Below are 26701 nucleotides of genomic sequence, written 5' to 3' on the forward strand. Positions count from 1 at the left end.
GTTACATGTAGGTACGGAAAATGCTTAAATAGCACCATTTTTTCGTGGGAGGACCCCCGGACCCCCCGCTTTATTAGTGTGGTATGTGCAAAAAAAAGAGGGTGGGTGGCGGGCATGAATCCATTCATGCCCCGGGTGCCAGAGACTCTAGTTGCGGCCCTGTGTATACCATGGTAACTAACTTTTTTAGTGGTTTAGAGTTATTTTACTTAATGGTTTGTCATGCCATGATAATTTTGATGCAAAGAGTTCCCCTAAATTCCAACAGATGGCAGCACTACATTAATTTGAATTTATGGTAAGTGCAGTATGATTCATGTAATCTATGGTTAGAGGCAAGATTTTATGGTGTTATCAGACTTATTATGGAAGTCTTTTATAAGCGATCCGAAAACTTATCTAATGTATTTAAAAAAACATTCATGTGAGAGAGATTAATTATTTTTAATGCATGAAACACATTGTAAAATATTAATAAAATAATAAATGGTATATGTTACACTTACAGAATGGTGAAATTTGAATCTTAACTAATGAACTTCAAACTTTGAAAATAACTTAAAAACTGTGACATGGTATAGTTAATTTTGTCAAAAACATCTCCTTTGGAAAGGTATGTTAAATTACATTAATTTTTATTTACACTAATATTGGCTAATAACACAAATGTTAGCATGGTTAAACACACTGCATTTTCTGGAGAAAGTGTAGATCACCTGTCAAACTACTAGATAGTACTTCAAAAATGAACGTTCACAATCAACATTTGCAGTTGGGAACCATATTGCTCTTAATCCAGCAGTTGAAAATTCACTGTAGTTGGTTTTCATTGAACATAGAACTTTCACAACATCGCCAGTCTATGTTTCTGGTTTTGCAAGTTCTTCTGTAATAATATGCTTGAAGGTGGCATATGCTTCAATAAAAACTTCGCTGGGAATATGAGAAATCGCAGGTAGGTTTAGAATTTACTTTTTGTATGTTTTCAGGTTTCATGCACACCCTACTTACATTTTGCGGGTTAAAGAAGTGCTCAATTGCCTGAAATGTTTCCCTGCAAGGATCATTCTGTATCAGTTCTAGAAGTTTAGTTTCACATTTCTTGCCAGTTAATTGCAAACATTGTTTCAATTCTGCCTGCTTCATGGTGCGTAGTTCACAGATCAAGTCATTTATTGAAGCCGAAACAACACCATTGCTCAAAACACTGAATTTGTTCTGCAGAGCTTTCAATTTTGTTAACAAATGTGCAGTTGGGTACGTATTGCCCTCTAGGGAAGTTATCAACTCTATTAGAGGAGAGCAGTTTTGTGCAACAAACAGAGCTTCATCTTTCACAACATTCACTTCCTATGCAGACATTTCTTTCAGGAATTTAATGCCACTGTTGTGTTCTCTCAATTCTTCAAAGAATTCCAAGATATCCTGCAAATGTATGCTGAGATAGACAACAGACTCAAACCATGTGTTCCATCTGGTAAGAACAGGTTCTGGAAAGAGCTTGCACATTGCAGGATCATGAGTATTTGGTGTTCAGAAATTCCAAGTACAGTAAAACCTCCATTAACGAATATTCTATTTAACGAAAAACCCCATACAACGAAATAAAATTTTGGTCCCGCCGAACCGCCATAAGATCAATGCTGTTTTAACCTCTAAATACCGAATTTTATTTGTTCCGAAATAGTGAAATTCCCTTTACAACGAACTGCCGCTATTGAAAAACACGCAAAAATAAACATCTCCTACAAGACATCCACTAATTTTTTTGCATTCACTGCTTAAAAATACGTGCGTATAACCTTAAAATAATAAGCAACATCGCGGAAGGCAATAAATAAACAAAGCATCATGGATAACACACGTCGTGTATACATGCCACACTTTGTTCAAAATGGCAGGTACATTTAGCGCTAGTGGCGGAAACCTCTCGTACCATCTCTCTGGCAAGACGAACAACTAGTGTATTTTGCGTTTCTATGGTTAAAGATGCACACACGCAAATATTTTTAACTATGGTGTAGTACAATTTCCGTTTTTTCAGTTTTCACTGTTGTTTATTTATTTCCACACGTAGTTACGGAAATCAACACGTTACTACTGTAAAATGAATTCTAATCCTAAAAAGCGGCGACAGATTAACGTTAAAATAAAATTAGAAATTTTAAACGCAGTTGATGAAAGTGGAAAAAAAAATTGATATAGCTAAACGTTTCGACATCCCGGCGTCTACACTTTCGACCATATTATCCAACCGGGAACAGATCGAAAACAACGCTTCTCTGGTAGGGACAAATCGAAAACGTGTGAAAGTATGTAAAAATGATGATTTGGACAAGATACTTTTTGACTTGTTAATGGAGGCTAGGGCATCAAACATCAACAAAGACATGCCAGGAAGCACTGGGGATGGGAATTGATAATTTCCAAGCATCAAATGGTTGGCCATTAAACAAGTGTATTCTATGTACTTTTTCATGTTTAATTCCTCATTATCGTATTAAACAGTCAGAAAGACAGTTCTAGCCATTTATGTGAAGCTTTATGGTGACTAGAAATATATTGTGCGAAACCTCCATTTAACAAACCCCTTTACAACAAACACTACAAATTTTGGTCCCTTGAGATTTGTTAAATAGAGGTTTCACTGTACTGATGATTGCACTTTCTTGTGTTTTGAAACAAATTTTTTACCTTCACTATAACATCGTTGAGTTGCTCAAGGTTAGACTGCCAAACAACTCCAACTAAATGAATTTTGTGCACCCAGCACTGCACATGTAGCACACAATCACCCAACACACCTTGAAGTGTACTGGCACATTTAATCATGTACCTAGCAGAGTCTGATACAAATGCACACACTTGTGAATGATCCACTTCATATTTAGTTAGTGTGTCTAAAACAGCACAAGTACATGATACAGAATCTGCAGAATCCAATAGGTACTGATACAGCAAAAATTTGTGATGATTGTGTTGCACCAGGCTGAAGGGTCCTGAAAATAATATTGAACACACAGCGCCCATTCCTGTCTGTAGTTTCGTCAGCCAAAACACATATTGGAATGTGACTGATTTTATAGTCTCCTTTTTATTTTCTGCTTCTATCGGGATGTACTTTCGTAGCCAAACTCCAGTTGGTAGGTCACCACCATCCTTCACACAATCTTGAAACCATGCTCTAAGTGCAGGATTGTCCAATTTCTCCAACGGGATCTTTGCTGAAACAAAGGCTTCAGTTGTTTTTATGATAAAGTCTTCTTTATCATTTTTGGCATTTTTCATTGTAACTACCGACTTGGAAATAGAAACTTGCCTTTTTGTGGGTATTCCACTCTTTTTAAACCTTTTATGTTTTTCACTCGACACATGTTTCACCAAAGTATCGCGTCTTTCATGTTAGAGCCGGCAGTTGCAAAATTTACACATCAAATTACTTTCACACATGTATACCTGTTTAGTGTAAATAGTGCAGTGCCTGAAGAAAAGAACAAAACTGTCACGTTGGCCAGCCTGCCTGAAAGTTGAGGACTTTTCGGTTTTAACAGGTGGTCCACATGGTGCCCGGAAGTGACGTGTTTTCTACAATCTGTTGTTTTGTTGTTGTTGTTACCTGATGTTAGTAAAAAACGTGTCTTGTCGTTGCAGTGCAATCCAAGTAAAAGAGTGCAATCATTGGTGGTGTTTGGAATAATGCGCGCCATATTGTTGGTGAACAAACATTTTTTGGTCCTCCGGGCCGGATATTCGTCCGGTGGGTTTTACTGTGGTAGTTTGTGTGGAGAGTTTTTTGTCTTCTTTGTTGCAGCATAACCTCAAAGTGCGCCGTTGTTCGTTTGTTTTTGTTGTTGGGTTTGGTTTGTCTTTGTTCTCATCCCCATATTTGTCATGTCGGAATTACAATCGGCCCTTCTACGTCTTCGTATCGCTGAAGGCCGCCTCAAGCGCGCTTACGATCTTGCGCAGGCTATTGGCACCGATCCTACAAAGAAAAACTTGTTTGTCGCTACTAGCCGTGATTTTTCTAAGGTGCGCGAACATTTTGATGCAGACTACGTAACAGTAGAATTGGCAGCAACTGATTCATCAGGTACTGAAATTGACCTAGATGCTCATGCCGCTCATTTGACGGAGTTTGAGGAGCGATATTTTTTTGTAATGGCTACATTAGATGCCCAAAATGAGGAACATATGGAAGCGATAACAGCATGTACTCATTCTAAATTGAAGTCTTGCGTGATGTTGCCGAAGATCAATCTTCCGACTTTTGAAGGAGATCCACGTCTTTGGCCTAATTTTTCTACTCTGTTTGCTATGCTTGTCCAAGGCAACGACGAATTAAGTCCGTTTGCGAAGTTGGCATATTTGAAATCTGCCCTCCACGGTGAGTCACTCGGGATGATTCAGTCGTTGCCGATGTCCGAGGGATATTTCGACATTGCTTGGAAATTACTGGTGGATCGGTACGATAACGGCTTCTTGTCAGTGTGCATGTTGATGCACTATTACAGGCACCGTCGGCATTTGTTGATTCTCACATCTCGCGTCAGTTGTTAACAGTCCTCAATGAAAACCTATCTGCGCTTCAAATCTTGATGTTCCGGTGGACAAATGGGATCTCATTCTTCTACCTCTTGTTTGCAAACTGTTGGATACGTCTCTGCAGACACAGTGGGAAATGAGTTTGGGTCCTGAGTTGCCGACTCTTAAATTAAAGACTTCATAGCATTCCTTGACAAACACTGTCGGGCCTACGAGGCAGTTAGTTCCAACAATGCCAGGTCTAAGAAGTCAAGCCTGCAGTCTGTGAAACCAAGGCTCCAGCCTGTAGAGTCCAATTGGAGACAGCCACGTGGCCAAGCATCTTCAAAATGTCTAACCAGTTCCGTCCAGGGGTCGTGCCCTATCTGTTCCGGTGTTCACAAGTTGCATACCTGCCCTGACTTTCTTAAACTAAACCCCAACGAAAGACATTCTGTTGTTAAGAAGAACATGTGTTTGAATTGTTTTTCATTGTCTCACCGCTTTGCAAATTGTAAGGCATCATCTTGTCGGTAGTGCGGTGCACGGCACCATACCTTGTTGCATTTCGAACCGAAGAGTACTCAGCACAAGTCATCAGAACAGTCTGAGACTGAGTTTTCACCGGGTGATAGAACGCAGCTCCCCACCATACTGTCAGCTGTTACACCTGATACCTGGGCTATGGCACCTATGTATTGCTGTCTACGGCCCAGGTTCACATTCTTGATGTCTCTGGAACACCTCGGGTAGTTCGCATACTACTAGATACGGCCAGTCAAGTGAGTTTTATCACAGAGCATTGCCTCCAGAGGCTGGGTTTAGTTCGTCGTCGGGCCTATCTTCCGATACATGGGCTTTCCAATACTCCAGTCAGTGTTGCAAAATCAGTTACCCATTTGGTCCTTTCTCCACGGGACAACCCTGGCTTCCAGTTTGCTCTGGATGCGTTTGTACTACCTCGTATCACGCCTTACCGAATGTCAAATTGTCAAAAGAAGTACGTCACTCTGTTGCTCACCTAAAATTGGCTGATCCTACGTTTGATACTCCTGGGCCCATTGATTTGTTGATAGGTGCTGATGTGATTCCGCGACTCTTAACTGGAAACAGGATTGATGGCTACCTTACGGCACTGGATTCCGTACTAGGGTAGATTTTGATGGGACAAGTGACTTTACCTTCCGTGCCTTCTTCTTCGTGTTGCTTATCACTTTTGACTTTGTCCCCACTGGAGGACATAGTGAGGCGATTTTGGGAAGTCAAAGAGTTCCCTCCCGTAAAATACAAGTCTGTGGACGAGGTGAAATGTGAAGAGTTATTTGTTGAAACTCATCGCCGGGGCCAGGATGGTAGATACGTGGTGTCGTTGCCTTTTCGTGACACTGAACTAGAATTTGGATCTTCGAGACCTCATGCTGTAAATCGACTTCTTCGCATGGAAAAGAGGTTAAAGGGAGATGTAGACCTGAGGCACATGTTCAATGAATTTATGCAGGATTATCTAGGCACAGGTCACATGGAAAAGGTACCAGAGTCCCAGTTGCCTTCCTTGCCGTCTTACTACCGTCCTCACCATGGGGTGGTTAACCCAGACAGCTCAACAACAAAATGACGCGTTGTTTTCGACGCTTCTGCCAAGAGCTCAACTGGTCTTTCTCTGAATGATGCACTCCTTGTTGGACCCAAATTGCAACAGGATGTAGCTGAAGTGATTCTGAAGGTTAGGTTGCATGAGGTAGTATTCACACCGGATGTGAAACAGATGTATCGTCAGAAAACGGTCACCTACGGTGTTTCATCGTCACCCTACCTAGCCATTCGCACTCTGCGACAGTTAGCTGAGGATGAAAGGGATCGTTTTCCTGTCGCACCCAACATTCTGCTGACTGATGTGTATGTTGATGATATGGTCACTGGTGCGTCATCAGTTGAGAGTGCACTGGCTTTTCAGCGAGAATTGATTTCTCTCCTGGCCGCAGGAGGTTTCAAGCTGAGAAAGTTTGTGAGCAACCACAAGGATCTTCTTGATTGGCTCCCAGCAGGTGATGTTGAAACTCCAGGCATGCATTTGTTGGATCAGGAAGAACATGTTGTGAAGGTCTTGGGTGTACAATGGGACCCCACAGCGGACGTTTTCTCTTACCGGATCAAGACAAATTCAAAAAGGCCCACCAAAAGGAATATACTGTCTGAGGTTGCCAGAATTTTTGATCCTCTTGGGTGGCTGTCACCGCTCACCCTGTTCTCCAAGCACTTAATTCAGGTTCTTTGGTTAAGGAAACTGGACTGGGATGATGAGCCTTCATCAGATATTGTCGAGAAGTGGCACCGCTTCAACAGTGAGTTGCACCTACTTGCCGCACTTGGAAGTGCCGAGAAAGATTTCAGGTCCACCGCAGTCGTTATACCAACTACATGGTTTATGTAATAGCTCGGAGATTGGCTACGCAGCGGTGGTGTACTTGTGTGTCGTACGCGGTGACGATATCACCACATTCTTATTGGCTGGAAAATCAAAGGTTGCACCTGTCAAGTCACAGTCCTTGCCACGCCTAGAACTTTGCGGCGCTCTGTTGTTGGCTCGTCTGATCCATCGTCTGTTGGAATTGTTTGCAACTGTTTTCACCTTTTCGTCTATCCATTTGTGGACTGACTCACAGGTTGTATTGTCTTGGATTGGTTCTTCGCCCCATCAGTTGAAAACTTTTGTAGCCAATAGGGTGAGTGAGATTCAAGAGCTCACTGAAACCTCGTGGTGGAGGCATGTGCCATCTGAATGGAACCCAGCTGATTGTGCCTCTCGTGGCCTCTTCCCCCTCAGCTGTTAAATCATGCCTTGTGGTGGACGGGTCCATCCTGGTTGCAAAAATCTCCAGTTCACTGGCCGAACAATCCTACATGTCAGATTGTGTACTATCAGTAGAGTCTTGCGCTCCTGTCTGCAATGTTGGAAGGTGAATCCATCACCCTGTGAACCCGTTACTGGAAACCTGCCAGCTATGAGAGTGCAGCAGGTGAAACCATTCTCTAGGACGGGTGTGGATAATGCAGGTCCGTTTGCCATCAAACCCAGCAGAACTCTTAAGGTTCCCGTGTTAAAGGCTTACTTGTGCCTTTTTGTGTGTTGTGCCACCAAGGCAGTACATGTGGGGCTCGCTTCCGACTTGTCCACCGATGTTTTCATGGCTGCCTACAAGCGCTTCATCGCTCATCGAGGTAGGTGTTCAGATGTTTACAGTGATTGTGGAAGCAATTTCGTCGGGGCCCACAACTGATTACGTGAGTTACGATAGCTTCTCGCTTCAGCACCATACCAGAGAGCTGTAAATGATTGGGCCGCTCCTCTAGGCATACACTGGCATTTCAATCCACCCGCAGCCCCTCATTTCGGAGGCCTTTGGGAGGCTGGTGTGAAAGCGGTCAAAAGTCATCTGAGCAGAGTGGTTGGTGAGCAAATATTAAACTTTGAGGAGTTGTACACTGTGGTGGTTCAAGTCGAAGCTGTATTAAATTCCAGGCCCCTGTGTACAATTAGTTCTGATGCTAATGACCTCAGGGCACTGACTCCAGGACATTTTCTTACACTTGAGCCTCTTGTTGCGCCTTCAGAGCTCGATCTTAGCCACTTGACACTGAATAGGCTTCAGCGTTGGCAACTGGTGGAACGTTTACATCAAGAATTTTGGCGTCACTGGCACCGGGATTATCTTCACACCCTCCAACAGAAGGCCAAGTGCCATGATCATGGGCCTAAGCTCAGCGCATAGCAGCTTGTTTTGATCAAGGAAGATCGAACTCCTCCTCTACAATGGCGTCTGGGACGTGTAGTTGAGGTCCACCCAGGCAAGGATGGTGTCGTGCGGGTGGCCACAGTGCAGACTTCACAGGGGCTCCTTCGGCATCCAGCGGTCAAGCTGTGTCCCCTGCCTACCGACTGTTGAAATCTTGATTTCAAGGTGGGCAGGATGATTAGTGTAAATAGTGCAGTGCCTGAAGAAAAGAACAAAACTGTCACATTGGCCAGCCTGCCTGAAAGTTAAGGACTTTTCGGTTTTAACAGGTGGTCCACCTGGCGCCCAAAAGTGACGTGTTTTCTACAATCTGTTGTTTTGTATTTACCTAATGTTAGTAAAAAAACTTGTCTTATTGTTGCAGTGCAATCCAAGTCAAAGAGTGCAATCATTGGTGGTGTTTGGAATAATGCGCGCCATATTGTTGGTGAACAAACAATACCTTCACCAACAAACTCCTTAACCCTCTCGTTTGCCGAGACTTTATTCTTCGGCATTATGAAATATTTGTGTTTCAGAATAATTTACATTGATTTGCCGTAGCAAAATTCACCAAGCCTACGTTTCAAACCGCTTGAAATCATACAATATAAACTGGTTTTGTGAACTAAACAATAAACAAAACATTAGTTTTGGATAGTCTTAGATATTCACGTAACCAAAAAAAATAATTTCAACACAAATAAAACATGCTACACTAGCGCTTCATTGCGGTCTAATGCGTCAAATTGGTATCGCAACGTCCAAATATACGAAAATTGTTTTGTGTGTTCACTTCATCATCACACGTCAACCATGTCGTCTTTGGTGGAACTTCTGAACGTACACATCTGGTAAATTAAGGTTATGTTGCGGACTTCGGCATATTTATCATTATTTCGCGGACTTCCACATATTTAGTTTTATTTCGTGTATATAACCAAATTTCGGTGTCATTTTGTTTTATCGCGATTCACCATAAAATCGTGCATCTATCTATGGTATATGACAATAACAGTGGCTAAGCAAGGTCTTGTTTTTTATGCAGTGTGAAATGAAAACGTATATTCTGGTGATTGTAGCAAAGAAAGCAGTGGTAGTGCAGTGCTGTATGGTTCAGATGGACCCAGAATTTGTTCCACCAGTTAGAACTTAAAGCTCTTAGAAGTTACTGGAGGTAAGTAAAAATTAAAAACATTCAAAGAAATTATTGCATGGAAAATATGTAGATACTATGCTTTACTTTTTTTTCCATAGAGGTGTTTATTTTTCTTGAGAATTTTGGACCTTTTTTTTTTTTACAAAAAAAGTTTTTTCTAGTAACAATGTATACTTTTTTTTGTTCATGGAGAAGCAAGTAAGAAATTATGTATTTAGTTTCTTATTAAAAGCATGAGAAAAACAGCTTTCATAACTATTCCAATAACGTAATTTTTTTTGGTTGCATTAACCGACGAATGAAGCAAAAAATACGTTGTAAGAAAATAGATCAGCAAGAAAAGTAGGAAAAAACGTGTATGATACATGAAAATATTATCAATAGAATTATTATTTTCCCGGTATCTGGATCTTCTGTGACATACTCTAATGGCAGTGAAAAAATTGAACCACAAGGGAAAAAAGGAAAAGATGGAAAAACCATGAGGAAGAGTACACGTTCTGGGCATAACCGGTCAGACTAAATGTTTGTAAGGTGGCATTTTTAAATATACTTGGCCTGCATAATTTAGCTGCTAGCCTTAATAAAGGTATAGTTTCCCCTCCCACCGATACAAGAGGCAAGCGTGGCAATCGCCCTAGAAATTATTCAGCATCAGATATATCTGAGGTAAAAAAACTTTATTGAGAAGCTACCTTAAGGTGGGACATCTGGGCACACGTTAGCAAGCTGTCGCAGTATCTGAGAAACGTGGTGCGAGGGGAAGTGGAAAACCCGAACTCTTAGCTACCCCCACTACTAGCCGCCAGGGGTGGTGGACGGAGTCGCTGTTTGCCACCCCAAACCGGTTATTCTATCGGAGCCGGGGGAAGGGGGGGTTGCGAAGGAGGCCGTGTGGTATTTGGCGTGGACTCGCTCTTCCTCTGTCCCTTGAACAGGCGGAGACGCGGAGTCATCCCTTGTTCATAGGCCAGTAACCTTGAGAGCGCTGCGTCAAAAAGCTGACCGTGGAGCGTTTACTTGCAAACTACTGGTAAACTGTCAGTGAGCATTTATGACACACAAAATGTGTACCAATTTTGAAATAAATGTTTAATTAACATCGATAATTTTTTTTATTTATTTAATTATCTTGAAAACATGCTTTGCAGCCTATATTCGTGCGGAAAAAAGTTATTTGTTTCGGGTGAAATGTAGAGAGTATGATTTTCAATGCAATGCGCAAAATATTAGGTAAGTTAATAACCCAATCTCTGCCTTCATCTACTGTCGATACCTCACTATTGAGGAGCCGTAAAACTCTCTCATCCTAACCAACTATTTAGTTGCTCCGATATCGCTAGGTTTTTAATATACATAAAATAAAATTGATAAAATGAAAGTGTAAACTGAAGCTAATGTCTAACTTGTAGGAAATAATCGTGTGAATACCTGAAACAATAATTACTTAAGTATTTGTATCAGCAACAAAACCAGTTTTTACGTGCATTCATTTTTATCTGCAGCTGTCTGTGGTAGGCAGAGTAGTAAACTGGCATTTTTGTACTGTATCGTAAAAGTACTTGTCAGCCACGTCTGTTGTACTTTTAAGCGATAGGTTGTAGGCAGGCTTTGATCTGTACTCGCCCTGAAACTGAATATAGATTTAAAGACGTGATTGAACATTAGATACAATTACATATATGTAATAAACCAAACTACCTGTTTTCATATTTATTTTCCCAATAAACTGACATTGATATTCTATCAATTTGGTTGGAAAAGTGTAGGCTATTGTGTGTACCTTGACAGGACTCTTACTTCTCAAAAGTTAGTTAAGTTCTGATGCGGTAAGAATATTTTAGTGTTCGTCATTAAATTTCATGACAAAACATATCAAATTAAGTCGTTTCAGTAGGTAGCAAAACATTTGACGTAAGCATGGAATCTGAAGAATCACGAACTGCAAACCATTTGATAAATAAGTTAGTAATAATGTTCACTCATATTGTAAACATGATTGCAAATGCAGTGTATCAAGCATAGGATCATAGATATTATGCTTGGCAAGTTCTTCAGAGGTCTAGCGAGCTGTTTGAGATAGGTAAAATGCTGTTTCATTCATAATACGAAACAGTACTTCACATAACAATAACAGTGTAATTATATGCTGTTAATTGTTATTATTAGTGCTCGTTTCAGCTAATTATAATATTTAATCATGTAATATAATATCATATAATATAACATTTTTCAGACAAACAAATAAAAGTAACAAAAAAACTATCTCAATGTAGCAACTAAATATTTTATTTGGTATTGTACATATTAAAACTCACCTGCCTGCAATTTTGTTGACAGAAACAAAATCATTGTTAACATTAATTCTCACAGCATATCTCAGTTCCTACTCTGCATTTTAAGATTCGTTGGTGTCGTGTTAAAACCGAAAATAATTTAACTTATACTTTTAATGACAATGATTCTACAGAAAGGCTTCATTGTGTTTAGTTCTCAAAGAAAGTAAAGGAACACTGTAATAAACTCAATACAAATACATTCAAGGCGAAGATATTAAACTTTTACAGTTTTTAAGAAAACTTTAAAACGCAAACAGTAGCCTATATTGTAAATTTCATTTTACTGTGTTCTTTCAAATCAGATTTTCCATAGTAGCAAATTTTTAAACGTCGATAACTGTAACTATGTCAATGTAGGGTTAGGCCTAAATGATATAGGCTAATTTGTAAATTGACAAATTTTGAATTCGTCATACATTTTTCATTCAATAATCAGTTAAAATCACGGTTTAATCTCATGAAAGAATAGGACAATTTAGTAAAACTAATTGGGAACAACATGACCAACAATAAATTTTCAATACCGTCTGCTACGAACTACCCCCAAAAAAATGTGATATTTGAAGATTGTTGCCTTAAAAAAATATTGCAACTCGTAGTTACAAAATTCTGTTATATTAAATAATTAATGATTTTTCGTTTATACTATTATTTTTTCTAAATATTACACGTCCTTTCCGAAAAATTAGAAAAATAATCTACATAAACCGTAATTTGTTGGAGCATAAATTCAATTAGTATATTTAGTCATCGTTTCAATACATATTTACAGCAAATAATACAAACACTGGCAAACACTGGAGTATATTAAGTAATTCAGTTTGCACATTTCATTCATTTGAACATATAATTCAATTATCACAAACATAATTTATGCACTTCATCATGTGCATTCAATTTAATTATATTCCAAAAATATTAAGAACCTTATAAATATAATGCAAGTAAGCACTAGAGAAAGTTTATAAAGTGTTTTCATTCGTAAATTTAATTTAATGATTCTGAAAAAAAAAAAAGTAAAAAGTAGTTGATTGATAAGTATGTGTACCTGTATAAACATAAACATTTAACAGTAAGAAAGTATGCAAACCTAAAAATAAAACTTTTAAATTATTACCTTCATTCATGAAAACCTGTCACTATGAAATATATCTCACCATAATCACAAATATAGTGTTTTGTTTTGTTTTACTGAACTCACTGCTGATCCTGTGATGATCCTGAAATTGCTGGGCACTGCTTCCCAGCATTCAGTATGTAATCAGGATATCTTATTGGCATAGAACATGCATATGTATTATCTAGGGTCAATTAATTATCTCTGGTAATAGACAATCCATGTAAAACTTAACATGTTTATCCTCTATTTCTTTCTGCCAGTAATTGTCGTCCCTTTTTATCCTTTGATAATACATACCCTTCCTAGTCCAGACAATGTATATGCAATAATTTCTTTTTGTAATGTGTATCTGTCCCTGCACTTTAAAGATATGATCATGTTTTTGTTGAGTACAATTTTTCCATCTTTGCACTTAAATGATTTGATCTTTCCCTGAGCTATCGCATCTTCTGGATGTAAGTCTGCTGAAGAAAAGGGGAATTTAACTTCCATTATACCATCATCTCCAGTTGCTCGTCCACAAACAGACCAAATGGTAGGGATGTGCGAAAGTGACTTTATCCACACGAAATGAAAGTGAAAGAAAATTTATCGTTGCTCGTCCACAAACAGACCAAATGGTAGGGATGTGCGAAAGTGACTTTATCCACACGAAATGAAAGTGAAAGAAAATTTATCAAGTTTCGCGAAAGTGAAACGAAAATGAATTTTTCTATGAGATAAATATATTCTTAACGAAAGTTAAGCGAAATTTTTTAATTAACAAAGAAAAAAAGTGCCCCAAAATTTGCTCTTCAGTAATAAATTCTATTACATAAATCATTTTGGTACCTTTTGATGTATATATAAATATTACTATTTAATATAATCAACATCCGCCCTAGACCACACAACACAGCCCCATGTCACTCGTAAATTTCAAGAATCAATCCAGATCTTTCAGCGCACAGACTATTTCCTTTACAGTTGTAATGTCGCAGTCTATGATAATATATTTATTCGTGCATGGTACTGATGAAAAAATACGTGAATACTGCGGAACGGCCGCCATCTTGCACCACTGTCACACATGGCTAGCTCAAGAAGCTGTAAACCAGGCAAGGGACATGGTCAAAACAAAACATAACAAATGGTTGCTGCCAAGTGGTCATTACATGCAGTGACTTGTTGACCTTTTTGTCTAATTGGCTGTATATTATGAGGATTTTAAATGCCAGTCATAGTATGTAAAATTTAAATAAAGCAGACGACAATGTTTGTGTTTGGCTGTGCGCGAATAAAAGTAAGTACGTTCTTTGTTTATGTGTATACGGTAAATACTAAATAGTGTACTAACAGTTCTGGAATGTATGTTTTACGAATATAATACCTACACTACTGTTTGAAAGCAAATGAATCAGGTAATTTTTCAAATATTGCATGATTTTGTTTTGATACCTAGGCCTACTGTAATCACGGTTGAATTTTGTTTACTTTATCTGCCATGTTTGTTCAAATTATGATTTTACCGTATTTTCATTAACGTGAGTTTTTTTCATCGCCACGTAAATTAATCTTAATGGAAATCTTTTTTCTAATTAATAATTTGCTTGTTATTACTAATAATGTAATAACATATGCAAATCATATAAAGACATTACAGTAGAATCTCAGTGCTAAGTACTTAAAGGTACCTCAAGTTTTTGTACTTAGTACTGAAACATGCATACATATCTTTACAAAGAGAAAAAAATATATAAAAAAAATAGCTACAGGAGAGCCGCAATGCCATATGTATTCGCAACTGCGACTTGCTTTTTTCCCCTTGTCTAGTTCTCTGAGTATATCCACTTTTTCCTTAAGCGTGAATTGCTTTCGTTTCTTTTTATCTCCAGGATCATTCATATTGTAGCACAAATACAATGCGGTGTCTAAATAACGTAACCTGAAAATAAACTCAACAATAACAATAAACAATCCCGGCACAGACATTAAACAGTATTTTTAGCGTAGCGTAACACTTTTGTCTAAATAATTAATACTTCTCTCAAACCTCCGTCTTTCGATGTATCGAATGGTGTTGTGTTGCTCACGTCGCATTCTACGTACGGTATAATCTATGGTTGTGCGCGCAACTGTTTGTTAACTTTGTTTTGAGAATTTAGAGGTTAGAAAATACGTTGCGGTGGTATTTGTGTATCTTTGTTCTACTACATTAATCATTTAGCTGGAAATTTATTTACCAGTTTAAGTAAATTTTGGTGTAGTAATGCCACGCTACTAGTAGAATTTATACGTTATAGTGAAAATATGATACTTTAAACTGAAACCGTTTTGCATGGCGAAGATATATGATATTTGGCGGGGACTTAAAAAAAATTTGTTAAGTGAAATATACTTTATAATAAGGTACGTTATTGTACCGGTATTCTACTGTACATTTTTATTAAATTACGATTTCTTTTTCAACTAGAACAAACGAACTTCGGTAAGCTATTGAACTTTCGTTTGGCTCGAAATATTTAGCTAAAAACGAACTTCGACAGATGAAATTCTTACCGAAATCGAAAATGAAAGTAGCAAAATTTCGATTTCGGTATCGGTATACCGAACATTCGCACAACCCTACCAAATGGACGAATAGATATTCCTAAAGAATTCTGCAAATCTTCTAGTGCTACTTTCTCGTTTTCTCGACCATGCACGATTGCTTCATTCTGTAGAGATGTTCCGTACAAAATACTTTTCACCAGCGAGTCACATTTGGTTGTTTTGCGACGTTTACAAACTGACCCAAAATGTGAAACAGTGAGTAGTTTTCTTCGTTCTTGCAACCACACTCCACTCCCACTTTAAAGTACTGTAATTTTTTTTAAGTTTTTTCTTTGTTCATCACTTCTTCTCAGTAAATCAAGAAATAATGAGCGATCTTTCTCAAACTCTTGATCATTCATATCTGGTTGTTGTGCATTTGGTCCATAAAAACTATCTTTGTCACAAAAACCCGAAAACAACTTCTTTGAGCATTTCTTGGACTGCTTTGGATATTTCTTCTGCACGTTTCTTGAATGTCTCTTCAAATCTGTCCTTCGTTTCCTTTTAAGTTGGACGTTTTTACAGAAAAATCCAGGACTTCTGCCATACATTTGCTTGTGTATCGTGTAGTGAGCTGTTCCTGTGTTATGCTGTACTACTGCTCCAGCACATCTTGTTTGGTAACTATTTCCTCTACAAAAGTTGATTCTTTTCCCTCCAGTGTATTTGGAAATGGAAGAATTGTACTGTTCAGCAGCATTGTCGTCCATACAGTATAGCAAACTACGAGTATTCCTGGCAAGGTGTTTTGCTGCCAACATAACTTTTTCAAACAGTCCAGTACTTATCAAATCACTGATAATGGAGCTTTCTTCTGTTTTTGCAGCATCAACTACGGCTCCCAAATACATGATTTGGCCCATTCAAAATATCCTTTCTTAGCTCAGAAATGCTTAGCTCAATATCATCTGTCATGGTCTTATTCCTGTATTCTGCAGCCTTCTTCACTGCCATTAGAAGTCGCAAAATAAAATTTCCAATAATCTTCCGAAGACAAATGGGTAGAGTCAAGATTTTGTGGTGTTATTTTAAGACAAATTTCGGTGTTAAGAAATAAAAGATTTCGGTGTTATATGGTTTTATTTTTTTGCTCAAAATACCCACAGCAAAATTTTCTTGCTTTTCTGTACGACATGCAAATTTATTAAAACAAATATTAATAAACAATAAAACCTCATGATCTAATTACAATTAAGTTCATTTGCAAATTCATAGATAATTAAGTTCATTTGCAAATTAATAAATTCAAACTTTTAAATAACTACTAAAAATTTCATGACTTAATTACAATCACATACACTACAAAATTACACAATTAAGCACTTCCAAAGTTACCATTAAGACGGTTTTATTGAAATGCTATCATAGTTAAAATTTCCCCATTTTCTGGAGTGAGACGTTGTCTTCTGTCACTAACTACCAGTGAGTACCTGGAAAATGAACGTTCTGCATCAACATTTGATGTTGGGAACCAGATTGCCCTTAAACTGGCTTGAGCAAATTCACTGTAGTCCCCTTTAAGGGAGCACAGTACCTTTGCAACATCAATTTGGCTTGTTTCTGGCAATTAAAGTTCATCCTCAATTATTTTTTTGAAAGCAACATAGCCATGTATGAATGTATCAATGGGAAGATGGGAAACAGAAGGCAAGTTTTGCAGAGACTTCTATAGGTTTGCATCTTCTATGCTAACCCTACTCACATTTCTTGGGTTGAACAGGAAATTAATGGCATTGAAGACTCTTAGACAAGGATGTCGTTTAACAGATGAGTTTTGCCTCAAACGCTTATGTTTCTCACTCGCGACATGTTTCACAAACATATCGCGTCTCTCGTAGTCTAGCCTGCAGTTACAGAATTTGCATATTAACATTTTATCACTGAAATAAAATCCTTCGCTGGAAAATTCTTTCGATTGGTCACTGGCAGAAACCTTCGTTTTAGGCATTATCAAAATTTTTTAATCACATAGGAAGAATTTAACCTCAAAATACGCAAACACTTGCCGTACTGGAAAGATCAAAACAATGGAGAATAGATGCGAATACAAACGCATACCGAATACCAACATACGTACGTGAAAATTAATACAGACATAAACATGTACTATTACTTACAATCGTTACGTTAAGCAGTGTTCATTTTATTTTTGTACCCTACGTACTTTATTTTAAATAAACAGTAAAAGCAATGCGCTTTAGTGTGTAATATTTTAATGATTAAAAACGTAATCTTAGAAAAACATATTTTGGACGTTTGTTATTTCTGTATTTACAGTAAGTGAACGGCGGCCATTGTATCATAGTTATCAACATCTTAAATTATTATGGTACACAAGATTACCGTTTAAAGAAAATATTACGTTAATTCCGAGACTTCATTTTAAAATCTATAATGAATCACCGTCGCATATAATATATATGGCTGCTAGTTACTGTCAGAAATATTTGATTGCGCTGAAGATAGTGAATTGTCCTTACAGAATGGAAAAAAAAACGTAAATAATCAGGATAGACGAAATTTCGTGACATATAGCGGATTTCGCACAATTTCGTTTTATTTTGTGTTTTCAAGCGGTTTTCGGTGTTATTTTGTTTTATCGCGCATTACCATATAATCGTGCCTCTACAAATGGGATAACGGCCTCCATCACTTGTTGCTGCAATGTCTCTCAATTTATTACAATAATTCCTTAAAAGGTGGTTCGATCACTCAATTTTTTCTACAGTCAATGATTTGTAAGGTCTTGCGTCTAGAATATTTTTATACACACTGCTGTCTCCATCTGCAACAATTTTAGCGTATCCTCACTTGCAAGAAAACCTTCAAGAATGATAGCCGATTCCATGCTTATTGATGTTTGGTGAACACCCCAGTTCTTACTACAAGCATGATCGGCAACAGTTGCACCTTTCTTCTCTGTGCGATTGCAAATTGTGTAGTATTTGTTTTTCACCCCAATGAAGAGTACCTTCTTTGTGTAGTATCCAACAATAGCAGCCTACAAAAAAAAAAGTTATAGTTGTTGATAAATATAACAAGAACAAACAACAAAATAATATAAAGAAAATTTGTACGTTGCAAATTAACATTTCAATAATATTTGTACAGAAAACAGTTAAATAAAAAATAAAATAATGGCATGTTGTAAACTTTCAGTTCCTAATTTGAACAATTTGTATACAGTCAGCGATGTAATACTGCAATGCTAAAGTCATGTAAATCAACGAGAGGTACACAGGAAGTAATGAAATAGCTTATGTGTAGTAAGATGTTAACTGCACCAAGAGACACGTATAAGCATAAATATATATAAGCACATATATATAAGCACATATATATAAGCACATATATATATATAAGCATATATATATACAAGATGTTTCTTAAATGTCTGCATGCGTGTTCCTCACGGAAAAAAAAAGAAGACGAAAACATAGCATGGAATAGAAGCACATCATATCACCTGTCCGAAAGAAATTCAGAACGCAAGCATCAGCGAGAAAAGTCATGTTGACCGTCTTTTGGGGTGGTCAAGGTGTCGTCCTTTGTAATTATTTGGGAGATCAGTGTATAATAAATAGTGCTTACTACTCAGACATGCTGATGAACAAAGTAAAGCCACAAAAAGAAAAAAAAAAAAAAAACATTGAGAATCTGAAAGAAAAAGCATGATATTGCTACACAATGCTTGTCGTCACACCGACAAGCTGACCCAAGTAACCATTGAAGAAATGGATTGGGAGATACTCATTCTTTCTTAAGTCCAAATTTGGCTCCCTCTGATTTCTATTTGTTTGGTCCACTCAAAGAGGCATTACGTGGAAAAAATTTAAGTAACAAGGTCATCAAGGAATTTGTTATTTGTGGGAAAGTGGTTCAAACAACAAGACAAAGACTTCTTTGCATCAGGTGTAAAAATACTAGGTAATCACTGGGACAAGTGTATTAATATTGGTAAGAGGTAATGATGAGAAGTAGTAAAAGTCTCATTTTGTAAAAATAGTTTTTTTTTTCTACATCGATTTGTCTCTAATTATTGAATGGACCTTGCCAGTATGTCTACACACCTCAGCATTGGGTTTCAATACTCTAAAGATGCTAAAAAAAAAAGACCTTTTATTATTTAAGAAATATAAAAAGGTTTTCAATATTGCGTTGTGAAGGGACAAATGCAATCAAAATACAGCTAATGGTACAAAGTTGTGTATCCGAACAGCAGTTTTTTCTGGAGTTGTCTGTAAAAGAGGATGGAATCATCATTAAAATGTCATTGAGATGTATAATGGCAGTTCGGAACCCATATCAATGAGAAAGACAGGGCATCCAACCAGCTTCCTGGAATGTTTACGAGGATGTCTTCCAATGAAGTATGGTCTATCAGACTGATTGAAGAAATGAAACTAAAGTATGTACAGTCACGTATTCCATGAATACCTTCACCATATGAATTTTACAAGAACTTTAAAGTTATGCACAAAGATTAAAGTTTTAATTTATGAACTTAGTTCTCTAATGAATGCTTAGTGACCAAAGAACACACAAAAAATTGTTTTTTAATGCTTAAGTATCACAAACTATTTTCTTTCATACGTATAAGTTTTAAAAAGTTATAAAAAACTTTTGTTACTATTGTTGGAATTTATATTAGCAATAACGGTTTTTATTAATTTTGTTTAAAAAAGTGTTAACTGAATCAGTGTACATATTCATGTTTACTATGGTAACTGCAGAAATTTAATGAACTTAAAAAAATATTTAATTCAAACCTGATATTTTACATTTTTTGCTGATACTGATTTTGTGTGTGTATGACTACAAGAAAGTAAATAATACTACAATTCTCACTTTACAATTTATAAATGCTTGCAAGAGTTTTGTAAAAATACATACTGTATCTTAAAAGTAGTAATATTTTACCGTATTTAATCGTATAATGTCCGCACATTTCTTTTTAAATACTTGAAATGGAATTTTTTTAAATCCGCATAAAGTCTGCACCAGACAAAGCAACCTTGGCCACCCCTGAAAGGCACAGTAACGGGATGGAAATTTACCGACGCTGTCAACAATGCTTTGACCTTGAGTTCATTTCTCCGGAGCTGTCGCTGAGAGGGTTTGTAGCGCAGTGAAACCATCCGGACTCAGAAACTCGCACTCTACTGCGCAGCTGCCTGCGACGTCACGCGAGTTGCAAGAGGATGGGCTATATATAGCACAAGCCAGTACACGTGAAATGGACATACATAAATTCTTACATGTCAGGAAGACAAGGCTCTGCTTTGTTTTTGTTAAAAAATTCCTGCTCAGCCTTTCCCACGCTCTGCACTCCTTCCCCGCTTCAGTCAAGCAGGGCAGGAGGGGACTCGCATGCACAGACGTCTGCCGGTAACTTTTTTTATACACAGTGGGCAAGGGACAGGGAGGGAGGCTCGCCGGCACCGGCTAATGCAGACATTAGACATCTGCCCTGTGCCGTTAGTGGCCATCTCAATGAAAGATTTAAAAAATATCTTTTCACGCAAAGCGTTTATTTTTTGTAGGCTGGCTGCGGCTTCTAAACGTAAGAGCGCACACGCGAGTGAGAGAAGAAAAAAAAATGAGTGGCGTCTTCCACTAATCGCCGGCACCCAATTATCTCGACACCTGTCACATTTCTCACATCCGCTGCGGAGGGTCGCCAGTCACCAGCGCTCTGGGAAGTAGTGTGCCTCAGTTAATATTTTTCAACTGGGCCGAGGGAAGGGTGCCAATTTTACGAAGCAGCGATTTTACTAATGCAATCCGCGGAACCGTGAGCATAGGTAAAATAAGGGTACTAGTAAACTAATTATGAGAGAACAATATTTTTACGCTACACAAAACATGTAAAATTTTGAGGAAAATTTTTTTTTTCGGACTTCACCTCATAATGTCTGCACCCCATTTTTTTTTGTCAAAAATGTAGCCAAATTACTGTGGATATTATGCAAGTAAATACGGTACTTAACACATTTCACACCCCAGCCCTTCAAATGAAAACCTATACACAGCCTGGATAATCAGTTTACAGTAATGGTTGCCCTACAATTAGGGACACTGTTTTTTGGTATACAGTAGAACCTCGATGATACGTTCCCGTTTCATACGTTTTCCCGTGTCATACGCCGATTAATTTTGGTCCCGCCGAAAGTTCTATATTTACAATGGTTTACTTTCCCGGAACATACACTTATAAAATCTTTAATTTCCCGTTTCATACGTTTTTACGAAGCGGAAAAGTCCTAAAATTCACAATTTTTTTTTGTTATATTCCTCCTGATAAACTACGTTTTAATGCTTTTATTTTGAAAAACGTTCATTGTTTACCTTTGCAAACGTAAGAAAATAACTTTATCGCACCATAGATATGGATAGTATCGGGAAGACTGTGCACTTCGCTATTAGCATCTATGGCCAGCACCAAGTGAGACTAGTGGCGCGAATGATTATGAAAATGGTGCACGCGATTTACCAAGGCACGGATCTCATATTTTGTGCATTCATTAATCTTTGAACTGAATATACTACTTTGTTATTGTTTTCTTACGATCGGATTGTTTTATATTTTACGTTTCTCAAGTTAAAATTTTATTGAAAATTGTTCTGTTGCATAAAGTTGTTTGTAAAATGAAACAAGCCAGCAAAAATTTCTGTTTTTCTTTTTACAATAGCCTAATTTTTTTATTTCTAATTTAGGCTTGGTGACTTTTCCCCTCTCCAAGAAAGGACTGCTTTACTTGATTATGGACTGTATTTTACATTTCTGGTAGTTTTATTATATGTATATATAATGATGAATTCATATTTTTCATTAATATGATGCAATTATTTACACATTATGTATTTAAGTTTAATCTGTCATTGGGCTGGTATGCTAGATTGAATTTTTTTTTTATTATTGCCATTCCCTTTTCATACACTTTCCCGCATCATACACCATTTTTGTGCCCTCCGTTGAAAAGTGTATGACAGGGGTTCTACTGTAATTCTAGAAATGCACAGGAAGTCTTTTTATACGTGTCTTTATCCGAACATAAAAACTATGCAACCGAGTCAAACTTTATGTATACTTACAAATCTCCAAAGATATTGGGCAGTAATTATTTCTATTTATGGCATAACAGTGTTTACACGTAACATGTTTATTACTGTGTAATGTCTAGTTTTTGTTAAATTATTCAATCATTTTACTTTAAAATCTGTGGTTATGAGTTGGTGTCGAGTTACTGGAAGACATTAGTGTCAGTTCTGATTACCTGCCCAGCTTTCCTCAAACTTTACTTTCATTCTCTATTTAAGAATCAAAACATCTAAACTGTAGGTACTTGTAATTGTTTTAATACTAGGTGCATAAAAAAACAACACAATATTGTGGAGGTTGGGCCAGCTTCAACAGTGACACCCAACCTTTACTTATGTACAAGAGATTGGAATTTGGAGAACATAATATTGCAACTTCCTGTTGCTTATGTGCAAAAAATAAATACCAACACTTTTTAAGATGTAGATGTTCATAGCAACGGGACGAGTTGGACGGATACAAAGTGTCGAGTACTTTGGCTTGGCCGTCTCACTCGAGGGGGGGCACGTCTGCCTCGTCCGGGCAGGTGTCCACCGAGGAAGGAGTTTGTGGTTGGGGCTCCCTGGAGGGGTGTGGCCCCACCCCCAGCATTGCCCCCACCTGCAGCACAGCGGAACATCCAGCCACGTGTCTAGGTATAGGTTCACACAGGCAGCTCAAGCCAGGGGCCTCACCTTGGGGGCGATGACCTGCAGGTGGCCGGTTGTCTGGGAGCGACGCACCAGGGCACGGTCAGCCTGTACCTCTACGGGGAACACCAGCTGCAGCAGCTTGCCCTTGATGGTGAGCGCCACGTGGTCAGGATGCACGTCCGCTGCCACGAGCGCTGTGTCCAGGTGCCTGCACTAGCACAGGGCATGCTCCAGTTCCCTTGGTAATGGTCAGGAAGTATACTGTCCCAGATCATGTGTGTTATGAATAAAGTTTCTATGCAAAAACTAACTGTGATAACACTGAAATTTTTTTTAACATAAATCTAACAGTTATGTCAATTATTTCCCTACAGTTAGTGAAATACTTTTCCTTAAAATGTCTGGTAATTTGTAAGAATCACTACACCATACTATTCATTTTCATGCTAATACATCCCAAGGGAAACGTGTCTCAAGATAATTACCATTTTGCGCAGTGCAGAGGTCTGAATTTAAATTACATTACATCAATCTCAGTGCATCGGAAACTATTTAATTAACAATTACGTATGTTGAAAGTGCATCCCGATCAACAGCGGCTTCTAAGGTAGGCTACATGGGTTTGTCAGCATAGAATTTAGTGATACCAACACATTAGAAAACAATTGTCACTTCCTGAGACATATGTTTTAATCAGTAAAGATGCTAAACACCCTAGAGAACTGTTATTTGCAGTTGAATGAACATATATGTTATTTTATTATAAAATAACCACTAAATAATAGGGAACCGAAATTCTCAACACCTGAGGCCTGGTAGTCAGCCTCTTGTGCAAAACAGAATTGGAGTTTAGTCTGGTACTAAATAATTTTAACACAAACTTTGTATTAAAATACAGTGAAACCCTGTTAAGCGGTTTTTTAAAGGACTGGATGAAATAAATTATTAGCAGGGAAACTCCTTAAAAGGTAAATAGTACAGACAAGTGCTACAAAAAAAAAAAAAAAAAAATGACATACTTAAGTTATGCGCTGTTGTTTCAGCTTTCTCTTTTAAACTTCAGCCATTTGTGGGGATTCCATTACCACCTGTTAGAACGCCCTTTATGTATTAGCTCTCTCATTACCAATTATCAAAGTGGGTGGGGAAAATTAATGTTTGTGACAGATACCTTGAAACCCACTCATTGGAGGCTCCTCGAGAGACTGATGCTATCTGTATGGTGGTTGCCTCTTGAATTTTATTTTTTAATGGTAGTAGACACCTGTAGGAAGGTCCTTACGTCTATCAGCATCATTGCACATTTTGATGTAAAATAAAAATAAATAAAAACCGTGACAGAATTTGCCTTAGTTGCCTGAAATCACGTAGGCTGTCGTCACAAGCTCTCTGTACAATGACACATCGGGCGGTAAACAGATCTAGCAGATAGAGCTAACTTCAGCACAGTTAGTAAATTTGGTGCTGGTGTTACCTTTGCTGTTACGTATGTTATTGCAACATTCTTTAATTTTGCTTCAAGGGTATTACAAAATTTATAAATATTTTCAGTATAATTTTTTGTCGTAAATACATGTATCTAAATATACCGGGTAATAACAATTTTATTTATTGACTCTGAATAATAAAATGTTTACCGTGACGGACTGTAAAAAAAATCATCGATGTATGGCTACTGATCACAGCTGTTTTGTTTACATCAGTGAAGCGCCATAAACATCTCTGTCACGGACGACCGAAATCACTGCCATGTTAGAAAGATTATAAACAAAATATAATAAAAATTTCTGAGGAAGAACACACTAAAAATTCTCACCCTTAAAATAAACTTTTTAATACAATAACAGAATAAATGAAAAACATTTATCTCACCCTCTTTTCCAATCATGTATACGATTTCTGCAGCGTTTTCTCTAAGCAAACCACAATTTTTCACATTCCGAGCTTATGAAATCATTATAGGTTTTTCCTTCAGCAGGCGTAGATTATCGCTACCGTAAACATTTGGCAATCATTCCAACATCTTACAGATAAACAAAATCATGAAGCACAATCAACATGCAAGATGTCTGTCGTTCCTTTAAGCAGTAGCAGGTCAACCAACCTTGGAGCTTGAAGGAACATGTGCATTATGCAGTGTTGCCATGTGGCATTGTCAAATTTTGAATAAGCCTCGTACCATGATTTTTCAACAGACGTTTTACAAAAATTGTGCACAATTTACAGGTAAATACAGTATAACTTCGGCCATAAAAGGAGATCATAGCATGATGAGTAAACTACAATGTTCATAATTTCATCCACCATATAAAATTGTTACCACAGTTCTCGATTAACAATGAAATTGAATTAGAACCTCATACAGTATTGCTGTACTAGTTGCGTCACATGTCACGCAATCAAGTCAACTATTGCTAATGGTTTATTTTTATTGTGTTTTTGTGAGACGTAATGCCTCGAATCAGGGAACTAGTGTACAGATGGAACATCCTCACAAAGGATATGAATGCCAGCTGATGATTGGTCGAAAAATATATTGTAACAACATGCTGCATGTGGCAAAGGGTTTGACGGTCATGTTTGTTATTTATCTGAAACAATTGTCTAAAAGTTTATCTATAAATAATGTTTAAGAGTGTAAAGATAACCTTCATTAAATTTATTTATTCCAGAAATGATTTAACATTATATGCGGGAAGCATCTATAAATGAAAACTTTTGAATGGGAAATATTAACATAGGGATATATGGAAGTAATCAAGGGAATAATTATTTAAATGTTATAAAAGGGAAAACATATTATGCGGGAACGTCTTAAGAGATTTTTACTGTAGATTTTAAGATATTGTTGCGATTTACCGCGGGTTCGTAAAGGATAGCCCAAATAAAGATTTTAATCACACACACAGTTTTATTTATTGCCACTACTTATGTCACAAATAATATATATAATAATGGCAAATAATCAATTGCACTTAAAAATGTTGCTTCCCCAGTCACTCGTTCTCACACACCACACACCTCGCTGGGCCGCACCTCTGGCGCAACTCTCACCGCAGCACCCCTCATGGGTCTTCGCCACGGGACTCCGTCGCCGCACTCCGCCGCCGCCGACACTTGCCTTTGCCGAGGATCCGCTCGATGCCTCCCTTGGAACTTCGCTCGGGACTCCGCAGCGCCAGCGACACTATTGCCCGGAAACTCCGCCGCGGGAAAACTCCCGACTCAACTCTCTGACTCCACTGACTCCCTGCCCTGGAACCTTCGTCCAAGGACTTCGCCACTCTGCCGCACCCGCGGCACTATCGCCCGGAAACTCTGCCGCGGGAGAACTCCCGACTGAACACTCCGAACTGACTGACTCTCTACTGACTCCTGACTGGCGTCCTCGGGCATATATATAGGCCCCGGCACGATTCCAGAACTCACGAGAGCGGCCGAGGCCCGTCAGGTCAATCCGCGCCGACACGACGGTAGA

The 26701-nt window shown here is 37.9% G+C and overlaps 1 protein-coding gene across 4 annotated transcripts in view; it reads right to left on the reverse strand.

The window, feature by feature from the left end:
* Nucleotides 1-824: 824 nt before the first annotated feature.
* The window catches only part of LOC134539151 (dynein axonemal assembly factor 11), a 56498-nt gene continuing 30621 nt past the window's right edge, over nt 825-26701 (reverse strand). For 2 of the 4 annotated variants that reach the window (XM_063380924.1, XM_063380913.1), the window contains 2 exons: nt 23266-23431; nt 20330-23191 (listed from right to left, as the gene is read on the reverse strand). In XM_063380924.1, coding sequence (XP_063236994.1) covers nt 23081-23191; nt 23266-23431 — 277 coding nt within the window. In that variant the 3' untranslated portion in view covers nt 20330-23080. Of the gene's footprint in view, nt 18491-20329; nt 23192-23265; nt 23437-26701 lie in introns of those variants that run through there. The other 2 variants (XR_010076274.1, XR_010076277.1) reach the window with 2 other exon arrangements.

Source organism: Bacillus rossius, chromosome 1 (genome assembly GCF_032445375.1).
Source record: "Bacillus rossius redtenbacheri isolate Brsri chromosome 1, Brsri_v3, whole genome shotgun sequence".
In the NCBI taxonomy this organism is placed as follows: domain Eukaryota; kingdom Metazoa; phylum Arthropoda; class Insecta; order Phasmatodea; family Bacillidae; genus Bacillus; species Bacillus rossius.